The 12,071-nt window shown below is 36.5% G+C and overlaps 1 protein-coding gene across 6 annotated transcripts in view; it reads right to left on the reverse strand.

Moving 5' to 3' along the window:
- RABGAP1L (RAB GTPase activating protein 1 like) overlaps nt 1-12,071 on the reverse strand; it is a 647,569-nt gene that overhangs the window by 220,900 nt on the left and 414,598 nt on the right. For all 6 annotated transcript variants that reach the window (XR_014022598.1, XM_081298896.1, XM_081298894.1 and 3 more), the window contains one exon: nt 11,993-12,067. Coding sequence is in view for 5 of the 6 variants with exons in the window: in XM_081298896.1 (XP_081155022.1) it covers nt 11,993-12,067 (75 nt within the window). In the remaining variant the exon portion in view is untranslated. The remainder of the gene's footprint in view (nt 1-11,992; nt 12,068-12,071) is intronic.

The following is a 12,071-nucleotide window of genomic DNA, read 5'->3' on the forward strand; positions in this document are numbered from 1 at the left end:
TATTTTTTTTTCATTTTTTTTATTGGTTGTTCACAACATTACAAAGCTCTTGACAAATCATATTTCATACATTAGAATCAAGTGGGTTATGAACTCCCATTTTTACCCCAAATACAGATTGCAGAATCACATCGGTTACACATCCACATTTTTACATAATGCCATATTAGTGACTGTTGTATTCTGCTACCTTTCCTATCCTCTACTATCCCCCCTCTCCTCCCCTCCCATCTTCTCTCTCTACCCCATCTACTGTAATTCATTTCCCTCCATGTTTGTTATCCCATTCCCCTCATAACCTCTTATATGTAATTTTGTATAACAATGAGGGTCTCCCTCCATTTCCATGTGATTTCCCTTTTTTTCTCCCTTTCCCTCCCACCTCATGTCTCTGTTTAATGTTAATCTTTTCTTCCTGCTCTTCCTCCCTGTTCTGTTCTTAGTTGCTCTCATTATATCAAAGAAGACATTTGGTATTTGTTTTTTAGGGATTGGCTAGCTTCACTAAGCATAATCTGCTCTAGTGCCATCCATTTCCCTGCAAATTCCGTGATTTTGTCATTTTTTAGTGCTGCGTAATACTCCTTGGTGTATAAATGCCACATTTTTTTTTATCCATTCATCTATTGAAGGGCATCTGGGTTGATTCCACAGTCTAGCAATTGTGAATTGTGCTACTATGAACATCGATGTGGCAGTATCCCTATAGTGTGCTCTTTTAAGGTCTTCAGGAAATAGTCCGAGAAGGGCAATAGCTGGGTCAAATGGTGGTTCCATTCCCAGCTTTCCCAGGAATCTCCATACTGCTTTCCAAATTGGCCGCACCCGTTTGCAGTCCCACCAGAAGTGTACAAGAGTACCCTTTTCCCCACATCCTCGCAAGCACTCATTGTTGTTTGACTTCATCATGGCTGCCAATCTTACTGGGGTGAGGTGGTATCTTAGGGTGGTTTTGATTTGCATTTCCTTGACTGCTAGAGATGGTGAGCATTTTTTCATGTACTTGTTGATTGATTGTATGTCCTCCTCTGTGAAGTGTTTGTTCATGTCCTTGGCCCATTTGTTGATTGGGTTATTTGTTTTCTTATTGTCTAATTTTTTGAGTTCTTTGTATACTCTGGATATTAGGGCTCTATCTGAAGTGTGAGGAGTAAAAATTTGTTCCCAGAATGTAGGCTCCCTATTTACTTCTCTTATTGTTTCTCTTGCTCTGAAAAAACTTTTCAGTTTAAGAAAGTCCCATTTGTTGATTCTTGTTATTAATTCTTGTGCTATGGGTGTCCTATTAAGGAATTTTGAGCCCGTCCCCATAATCTGTAAATCGGAGCCAACTTTTTCTTCTATCAGATGGAAAGTCTCTGATTTGATATCTAGCTCCTTGATCCACTTCGAGTTGACTTTTGTGCATGGCGAGAGGAGGGGATTCAGTTTCATTTTGTTGCATATGGATTTCCAGTTTTACCAACACCATTTGTTGAAGATGCTATCCTTTCTCCATTGCATGTTTTTAGCTCCTTTATCAAATATAAGATAGTTGTAGCTTTGTGGATTAGTCTCTGTGTCCTCTATTCTGTACCATTGGTCCACCCGCCTGTTCTGGTACCAGTACCATGTTGTTTTTATTACTATTGCTCTGTAATATAGTTTGAAATCTGGTATCGCTATACCACCTGATTCACACTTCCTGCTTAGAATGGTTTTTGCTATTCTGGGTCTTTTATTTTTCCATATGAATTTCACGATTGCTTTATCTATTTCTACAAGAAATGCCATTGGGATTCTGATTGGCATTGCATTAAACCTATAGAGAACTTTTGGTAATATCGCCATTTTGATGATGTTAGTTCTGCCTATCCATGAACAAGGTATATTTTTCCATCTTCTAAGATCCTCTTCTATTTCTCTCTTTAGGGTTCTGTAGTTTTCATTGTATAGGTCTTTCACCTCTTTTGTTAGGTTGATTCCCAAGTATTTTATTTTTTTTTGAGGATATTGTGAATGGAGTGTTTTTCCTCATTTCCATTTCAGAAGTTTTGTCGCTGATATACAGAAATGCCTTTGATTTATGCATGTTGATTTTATATCCTGCCACTTTGCTGAATTCATTTATTAGTTCTAGTAGTTTCTTTGTAGACCCTTTTGGGTCTTCTAGGTATAGAATCATGTCATCCGCAAATAGTGATAATTTAAGTTCTTCTTTTCCTATTTTTATGCCTTTAATTTCTTTCGTCTGTCTAATTGCTCTGGCCAGTGTTTTGAGGACGATATTGAATAGAAGTGGTGATAGGGGGCATCCCTGTCTTGTTCCATATCTTAGAGGGAATGCCTTCAATTTTTCTCCATTCAGAATAATGCTAGCCTGAGGGTTAGCATAGATTGCTTTTACAATGTCGAGGTAAGTTCCTGTTATTCCTAGTTTTTCTAATGTTTTGAACATAAAGGGATGCTATACTTTGTCAAATGCTTTTTCTGCGTCTATCGAGATGATCATATGGTTCTCATCTTTAAGTCTATTGATGTGGTGAATAACATTTATTGATTTCCGTATATTGAACCATCCTTGCATCCCAGGGATGAATCCTACTTGATCATGGTGCACAATTTTTTTGATGTGCCTTTGTATCCGATTTGCCAGAAGTTTATTCAGAATTTTTGCATCTATGTTCATTAGAGATATTGGTCTGTAGTTTTCTTTCTTTGAGGTGTCTTTGTCTGGTTTTGGAATCAGGGTGATAATGGCCTCATAGAATGAATTTGGCAGAGCTCCCTCTTTTTCTATTTCCTGAAATAACTTGAAAAGTATTGGTATTAATTCTTCTTGAAAGGTTTTGTAAAACTCCGCTGTATACCCATCCAGTCCTGGGCTTTTCTTGGTTGGTAGTCTTTTGATGGCTTCTTCAATTTCATCCATTGATATTGGTCTGTTTAAGTTGTGAGTTTCCTCCTGACTCAGTCTGGGCAAATCATATGACTTAAGAAATTTATCGATGTCTTCACTATCTTCTATTTTATTGGAATATAGGTTTTCAAAATAATTTCTAATTGTCTTCTGTATTTCTGTAGCATCTGTTGTGATATTGCCTTTTTCATCCCGTATGTTAGTAATTTGAGTTCTCTCTCTTCTTCTCTTCGTTAGCATGGCTAAGGGTCTGTCGATCTTATTTATTTTTTCAAAGAACCAACTTTTTGTTTTGTTAATTTTTTTAATAGTTTCTTTTGTTTCAATTTCATTGATTTCCTCTCTGATTTTAATTATTTCTTGCCGTCTGCTACATTTGCTGTTGTTTTGCTCTTCCTTTTCTAGGGCTTTGAGATGAAGTGTGAGCTCATTTATTTGTTGGGTTTTTCTTTTTTTGAGGAATGACCACCAGGCGATGAATTTCCCTCTTAAAACTGCTTTCATTGTGTCCCATAGATTCCTATATGTTGTGTCTGTATTTTCATTTATCTCTAAGAATTTTTTGATTTCCTCCTTTATGTCTTCTGTAACCCATTGATCATTCAGTAACATATTGTTCATTTTCCATGTGATGTAGGATTTTTCCTTCCTTCTTTTATCATTGATTTCCAGTTTCATTCCATTATGATCAGATAAAGTGCATGGTATTATCTCTACCCCTTTATATTTACTGACGGTTGCCCTATGGCATAATATATGATCTATTTTTGAGAAGGATCCATGTGCTGCTGAGAAAAAAGTATATCCACTTGATGATGGTTGATATATTCTATATATGTCAGTTAAGTCTAGGTTATTGATTGTGATATTGAGTTCTATAGTTTCTTTATTCAACTTTTGTTTGGAGGATCTGTCCAATGGTGAGAGAGGTATGTTGACGTCACGCATAATTATTGTGTTGTGGTCTATTTGATTTTTGAACTTGAGGAGAATTTGTTTTATAAACATCACAGCACCATTATTTGGTGCATAAATATTGATAATTGTAATGTCTTGTTGGTGAATGGTTCCTTTTAACAGTATATAATGTCCTTCCTTATCCCTTTTGATTAACTTAGTCTTGTAGTCGATTTTATTCGATATGAGGATGGCCATCCCTGCTTGCTTACAAGGACCGTGTGCGTGGTATATTTTTTCCCAACCTTTCACCTTCAGCCTGTGTATGTCTTTTCCAATCAGATGCATCTCCTGGAGGCAGCATATTGTTGGATTTGTTTTTTTAATCCATGTTACCAGCCTATGTTGCTTTATTGGAGAGTTTAAGCCATTAACGTTTAGAGTTACTATTGATATATGGTTTGTACTTCCTGCCATGTTTGATTATTTCTCTTTTTTTTTTCTAATTTAGGTTGTTTCTCCATGATTAGCTTTCTCCCCGTCCTCTGTCTTTACCGAGGCACTTCCCACTGATGGTTTTGGTTATTGTTTTTCATTTGTTCCTCGTGTAGTGTTTTGCTCAAGACGCTTTGCCATGCTGGTTTTCTGGTTGCAAATTTTTTTAGCTTTTGTTTATCATGAAAGATTTTTATTTCGTTGTCATACCTGAAGCTTAATTTGGCTGGATACAGAATTCTTGGTTGGCATCCATTGTCTTTCAGTGTTTGAAATATGTTGTTCCAGGATCTTCTTGCTTTCAGTGTCTGTGATGAAAAATCCGTTGTTAACCTTATTGGTTTACCCCTGAATGTAATCTGCCTCCTTTCTCTTGTAGCTTTTAATATTTTCTCTTTGTTTTGTATATTGGATATCTTCATAACAATGTGTCCTGGCGTTGGTCTACTGTGATTTTGTGTGCTCGGTATCCTGTATGCATCTACAATTTGTATATTCGTTTCCTTTTATATTTCTGGAAAGTTTTCTGTAATTATTTCATTCAGCAGGTTACTCATTCCCTTGGTTTGAATCTCTGTACCTTCTTCTATGTCGATGACTCGTAAGTTTGGTTTTTTTATGTTATCCTATAACTCTTGGATGTTTTTCTCATGATTTTTTACCAGCCTTTCTCAGTTGGCTAGACTGTTTTCAAGATGATATATTTTGTCTTCATTATCTGACGTTCTGGCTTCTACTTGCTCCACTCTGTTAGTGATACTCTCAATTGAGTTTTTAATTTGGTTTATCATTTCCTTCATTTCTAGAATTATTGTTTGATTTTTTTATAATCTCTATCTCCTGATAAAGATGCTTAACTTCTTCTTTTATCTGTTTATGTAATTCATTCTCAATGTGTTCTTTCACTGTTTCAATTTGCTGTCTCGTATCCTCTTTAAGGTTCCATTCCATCTGTCTAAGGTGTTCCTTGAGTTCTTTATATGACCATTTTTCTGATGACTCTAGGTCCTCCTGAATATTTAGGCTGTCCTGCATTGTTTGTACTCCTTTTCTTCCTTGCTTTTTGAAGCTGCTCATGTTACTTCTTGTTCTGTTTGACTGCTGAGTTACTGTTTACTCCTATAAATTTATTTGATGCTTGGGAGGAAAGGTATTAGAAGGGAAGGGAAGAAGTCACTAAAGAGAATGAGAGTAAGCAGGTAGAATTCAAGGAAGGGGGAATAAGAAAATTGAAAACAAATGAAAAGACAAAAGAAAAAATAGAAAATAAAAAAGAGGAAAAAATTAAAAAAATAAAAATAGTAATAAAAAATGAAAATTAAATATTAAAAAAATAATAAAATAAAATAAAATAATTTTAAAAATTAAAAAAAATTAATAAATGCAGTCTTAGAGTTTGATTAACTTCTCTTCCAGTAGGTGGAGCTGTGCCCACTGGGGCAAGCTTCTCCTCTCAATAGGCGGGAACCAATCACTGTGCAGCAGCTCTTCCTCCCAGACTGGGTGGGTCTCCAATCCTGGGTGTCTAGGGCCTTTTCTTGTGTCTAGTCACTTCCCCACTTTTCCTCAAGCCAGGCCCCGCTCACAGGTGACGCTCACCACAATGCTGGCTACACGCCAGGTCTGCTGTTCCTGGGAGCCCTGTTTTCATGAACACCTGGGCACACTCTCCCTGTTTGTCATTCCCTGGGACCCTAAGTTTGTAGAGCTTGGGGCTGGGAACCCCCAGCGAATTTGCTTGCCCTGCAGAGTTGGTATTATTTGTATTAAAATATTTTACTTATGTAATCGATTATTTTATTTATTTTTGTGGTTCTAGGAATTAAACCCAGGGTGCTCTACCTTTGAGCTATATCCCCAGGCCCCTTTTTTGTTTTTATTTTGAGGCAGCTAAGTGCTATATTGCTGAGGCTGGCCTCAAACTTGCTCTCCTCCTGCCTTGACCTTTGCATGGGATACCACCATGGCAGAGAACTGACGTCACCAGAACGCGGTGGAGGAGATAACTTCATTGAAACCAGTGGCGACAGGTGTGTTGGTGTGATCACAGGCATGTGACACTGTGCCCATCTATTTTTATATTTTAAATATAAGTCTAGTGAGCTTCAGATAAGTTATGTGATTTGCCAGTAACTACACATCTATTAAGTAAAGCTTGGATTTCTTCCAACTACAAAATAAAGCTCTTTCTTTATTCTTATAAAATAAGGTACTCAATACTCATAATGAAAGATAATATTATTATTTCCATTTTATAAATGAAGAAACTGAAGCTCAGTTTAGGAATCTTGCCCAAGGTCATATAACTTGAAAGGTATTAAGGCATAATTCAAATTCACAATTGTGCTTTTTAATATCCTTTGAAGAGGGGCTGAGGTTGTGGCTCAGCGGTAGAGCTCTCACCTCGCACGTGCGGGACCCTGGGTTCGATCCTCAGCACCACGTACAAAAATAAACCAGTGAAATAATGTGTTGTATCCAACTACATAAATATTAAAAAAATATATCCTTTGAAGGAGTTCAGTTTTGAAAGGGCAGAGGGGACAAGATAGCAGTGAAACAGGAGGATTAGGAGACGATTTTTTTTTTAAGGTAAAAGAGTCTTGAATATACATATATCATAGGATACACAGGGAAGATGTTGAGAAGTGGCTCAAAAGCACTCAATATGAGAATTAACTCAGAACAGAAAAATGAATGCATCCTCCTGGATTATAAGGAAAAGTGATTCAGAAGTGTAGAAGAACTTATTTACTTATTTAAAAATATAGTAAAATTCCTACAGTGGAGACAGCACCCAAGATGATGTGATTGTGTCTGACCCAGACCCCAATCAGATGGTGTTTGCAACACTTGTCCTGCATAAAAACCATTCCAAGTCTCAGTAGGGCTGATCCAGTTCTCTGTCAACCCTGAGGTAGACAAAAGACCTGGACCTTGCCAATCAGAGAACCCCATCCCTCTGGACTGAATAACTGAATCAGGAAGAGCACATGCTCCAAACCAGGCCAACTGGAGCCTTCCAAGGGAAAAGAGAAGGAAGTCATTTTTGTTTGGTTTGGTTTTGGTTTTGGTAGAGCAAAAGATGGCCCCTTTTAAATGAAGTCACAAAACTTAGAGGGTATGAAGCCAGGCCAGGCTATAGCATGGTGTCCACTTCATGGTCTACCCATGCAGACCACTGCAAGAAAATTGAACAAGAGCAGAGACGCAAACCCAGAAGCCTAACACTAAAATAGGAACTCCAGATTCCTATCATGTCAAAATCATCTCTGTCCTAGATTTTCCAGTTATGAGGAAATAAATATCCTTTTAATTTAACCTACCTTGAGTTAGGGTTCTGTCCCTTGCACCAGAAAGAGTCCTGAATAACACAATCTCACAAATGCTTTTACTTATATATAAAGATATCTGGAAACTTCTATCTTGGGTCATTGGACCCTATATATTTTAGTTGTATATGGACACAATACCTTTATTTATTTATTTATTTTTATGCAGTGCTGGGCTCAAACCTAGTGCCTCACATGTGATAGGCAGACACTTTACCACTAAGCTACAACCCCAGCCCCTCATGGAATCTTGATTTTCAGGAAAACTAGAAAGTAGCTCTGCTTCTCAGTTCTTACATGTTTTAGTTAAATCTTAGCCCGAACATGTCTTTGTGGGGAGTTATATTAAAGACTTTATAATTTTTAAATCTTTTTAAATTCTAAATATAACATACAAAAAATGCATAAAAGTTAAATATACACTTTAATGAATAATTGATTATGAAGGAAAAACAAATAATTTTGAAGGACTTAGACAATCATCACCAAGGCTAAGAGAATGCTGCAAATTCCCCTGAAGCTCCCTGTGTGCCCCTTTCCAGTCATTATCCCTGTGTTTCTCTATCCTGATTTTAACAGCAATTGCTTCAATGGCATGCTTTACCATTTTGTCATCTCTGTTATATCCTAAAAACTTTTAATTTTGCCTGTTACTATATTTTATTTTATTTATTTATTTTTCTGAAAAAATATTTATTATACCTTCCTCAAGGCAAACCATTGTATTAAGAATGGGGTCAAGAGGGAAAGAAGTAAAGACACAGTTCCTACCATTCAGCTTATATTTTATATAAAATATAATCTTACATTTTTAACTAAACCTTGTGTTTATAGGATTCACTCATATTAGAGTGTAAAGAAGCATTCCATTGCTACACAGAGTTCTACTGTACAGACACACCACTATGTATCCATGTTAATGCCTCACTGTAATTCTAATACTGGAACTCCATGTTAAATACTGGTCTTGAGCAATTCCATGCCATGGCTTTTGTGGCATGTGTGCTAGGTATTTCACCAAGGAATTAAAGTCCATCTAGGAGTGGAATTGCTGGGTATGTGGATAAAGTCCAAGTGGTTTCTAGAGGAGCTGTGCTTATAGTTTTTTTTTAATTCAATGGTTTAAACATTCTAGATTATTCAAACATAGTCCTATCATATATATATTATATATACACTTGTAATGAGCCTGCTTTTCTGAAAGTCCCAAAACAGTCCATGTCCAATAAAAAAGTTTAAGACTTGACAATAATATGGTAGATAAATACATTGGGTTAAAAATTATCTATGATATTTACAATAATGAAATATGTAAGTATTAACCTCCAATTAAGCAAAGACTAATATTAAAATGAGGACATGAAGGATTATTACTGCATCCTTCATTTTGAAGGCAGTTGAAAGGATGGTCGCAAACATTATTCTGCAATTCTAAGTGATAATCTTGTCATAATCTCATAAATGTATAACAACATCTCCTCTTCTATCCCTATGCATAAACATGTAATTCTTCCACTTAATAGACACATGTTACAAAGTATCTGGAAACTTCCAAGCTAGTTAAAGAGAAACTATTTCTTAAAACTATTGAGACATGGAAAAACTTAAAAATTCAACACTTTTTTTTTTTGGACATACTTTCGCTTTGGCCCTCCTTTCCTCTTAGACAATGAATGTTAAACATAAAAAGACTATGGGAGAGGAAAGGCAGCATCCCAAGAAGCAGCAGTCTGACAGTGATTAATACGGGGCTGCCAAAGCATGTCTGGCAAGAAAAGAAGCAACAGCTTATGAAACTGATAAAAAAAAATCAGTCAGCAAGACACCAATAACATATCTCCCTGGAGCCTGAGACAGTGTAATTCATGAATTATTCAAGCTAACCTGTATTCTTCTACCTATTTACACAATGGAGGCAAAATATGGGACTATGCATAATTCTATTAATATTAACATAGAAAGTACAAGAGATTGGACTGAATTTTGGTTCCTCTTGTGACATACCTTGGAAATACTTTAACTGAATAAGTTCATAATGCCTGACTTACCATGTGACCCTCATTTGAACAGAGTAGTAATACAGAACAAAAATCTGGGCATTTGAATTTTCTAGTTATTTGACTCATTCTTTCTTTAACAGGTATGTTTCCATCTAATTAGGAACATTCAAATAATCTAACCCTTTCAGAAATCTCAGAACAGATTTCTCAAGAGATTTTCTTCTCACTGTACTTTAATTAGTATGTTATAATATGCTAAATGGAATGCAGGTCAAAATTGCTAAACTATGGTACATATGAAGATTACTTTGTTAAAAACAAAGCAAACCCAGCCATGATTTGAATATCAGCTTCTCATCCAAGTGGGTATAAAGGTTTCCTTTAGAAGAAAGATGGCTCTGAATTTGATGAACACTCACAACACCACTTGTGTCCAGTCTCCTGAGGTAGGGACCAGAATATTGTAGATCCTAGGTGAGTTTATTAACTGAAGAAAGGCCTCTGAGAATTTTTGACTAGAAAGTGCCAGATCATCACAGGGAGCCCCAAGATGATAGGATGTAGAGATACCAAAGGAGGACACCAAGGAGAAGACAGAAAAGGTCATGAACAGAGATAATGTAGAGAGGAGGAATCAACCTCAAAGTGAGATAAAGTGGATAATCCAACCAGCACCATTGTGTACCATCATCATTAGAGACAGTACACCAAAGGAAATGGGTCAACTTCAAACTTCACAGGCCACTCAGCTGTACCTCATCTATATACTACTTCCCCCACTGCCAATTTTGACTGCAGGGGTTCTATTTTCTCCAGCCATTTACATGCTCTGTGTTCCTAAGCTTTATTCTGCTCTTCTTAGTCAACTTATTGTGAACTGACTGATCTGCTCCCATGATTTCAGCTTTGATTTTTTTCCCCAGCATCAGTATCCAGTATCCAATGGGTCCCAAACTCAGAGAATTAAAAACAAAACTCATAACCATCCATCTCAATGAATGCATTTTCTCAAATCAAAATATCACAGGCATTCAGTCATCAAAACTAGAAAACCAGACATCACCTTGGCAATTCCTTTGCCAGACTATCCACAAACCCTATCAGTTTTTTGCTCAATGTTTCCTTCCTTTCTTCCTTCTTTTTTTGCCCTCCCTCCCTCCTCCTTCCTTTCTTGTTTTTGTCTTTTGAAATAAAACATGAGTATATGTGAGTACATATCTTCTAAACAAATAAATTTTTTTTTAAAAACCCACCAAATTGTGTTTTAATTCTGCTTCTCTTTCTCTGGGTCTCAACATCTCTCATTCAGACTGATATTTTCTAACTGGTATCTCTGCTACTAGATGTTTTTCAATCCCATACTCTATGCAAGTATAACAAGAATTTTTCAGAAATGAATGTCAGACTGTGTTAATCCCTTGCTTCAAACAGATCAATGGCTTCTCATTGGCTTTAGAAAAAAAGCCCACATTTTTGACATGGTTACATGCACTGTCTCCATCATTTGGCCCCTGCCCATCTTACACTTTCACCTCGCACCACTCCCTGCAGTAAACTCCAGTTTCATGGTGTTTCCTTTGTGCACAGGGCCCATTTGTTTCCATACATTTACTCTTGTTCCCTTTGTCTGTAATTCTCTATTCTCTCTGCTTCCCCTCTGACTTTCCCCAACCTTAATTATTCATATCTTGGAAAAGCAGCTGCCTCATCCAGAAAGTTTTTCCTGAAAGCTTTGGCAGAACTGGGTTGAGTATTCTCCTCTCCATTCTTTCACCCTGTGTTTAGAACACTGTAAGTTTCTAGTGAGCATGTGTTATTTTTGTCATTAGAAAAATCAATAAAGACAAAGAAAAGAGAATAAATATAATAAGTCTGTACCAACATTATCTGTGCCCCATCTTAGACTGTAAGGTTTTTGAGAACACAAATTATAAATGATTCATCTCTGCAATCCCACTTCTTAGCCCAGTACCTGGCAACTGAAGCTCCATAAATGTTCTGTTAAATGAAGGTGACTGACAGGAAAAAGAGTATATGAAAATAAATAATGGAAAAGATAAGACTTCCTTGTTAAAGTGGTCCAAGTCCTGATATTTGGGCAGTTACAATGACTTCTTTATTATAGATTATTCTAGTTAAAAATAACTCCAAATAAGCAATTTATTTGCTTCTAACCAGCAATATTAATGCTATTGAAAAACTGTCCTGTTTGTGACATCAGATCTCTCACTTCATCACCCAAGGCACATTTTATAAAAGCTATGCCATGTGTAATCTTCATCAAGAGAATAGAAAGGCAGAAGGAAGAACAAAACCAAGTAGAAATAAAGCTGGTAGCATCATGATTTGTCTCTTGGAAGATTACTTACATGCAGCAGCAATACAGCAGCAAGGAAAGACTGTCCTTGACAGTATCCAATGTCTTCATCATACACAGAGTAGGCCTGG

The sequence above is a fragment of the Spermophilus citellus genome (genome assembly GCF_964194105.1).
Source record: "Spermophilus citellus genome assembly, chromosome: 6".
In the NCBI taxonomy this organism is placed as follows: Eukaryota; Metazoa; Chordata; class Mammalia; order Rodentia; family Sciuridae; genus Spermophilus; species Spermophilus citellus.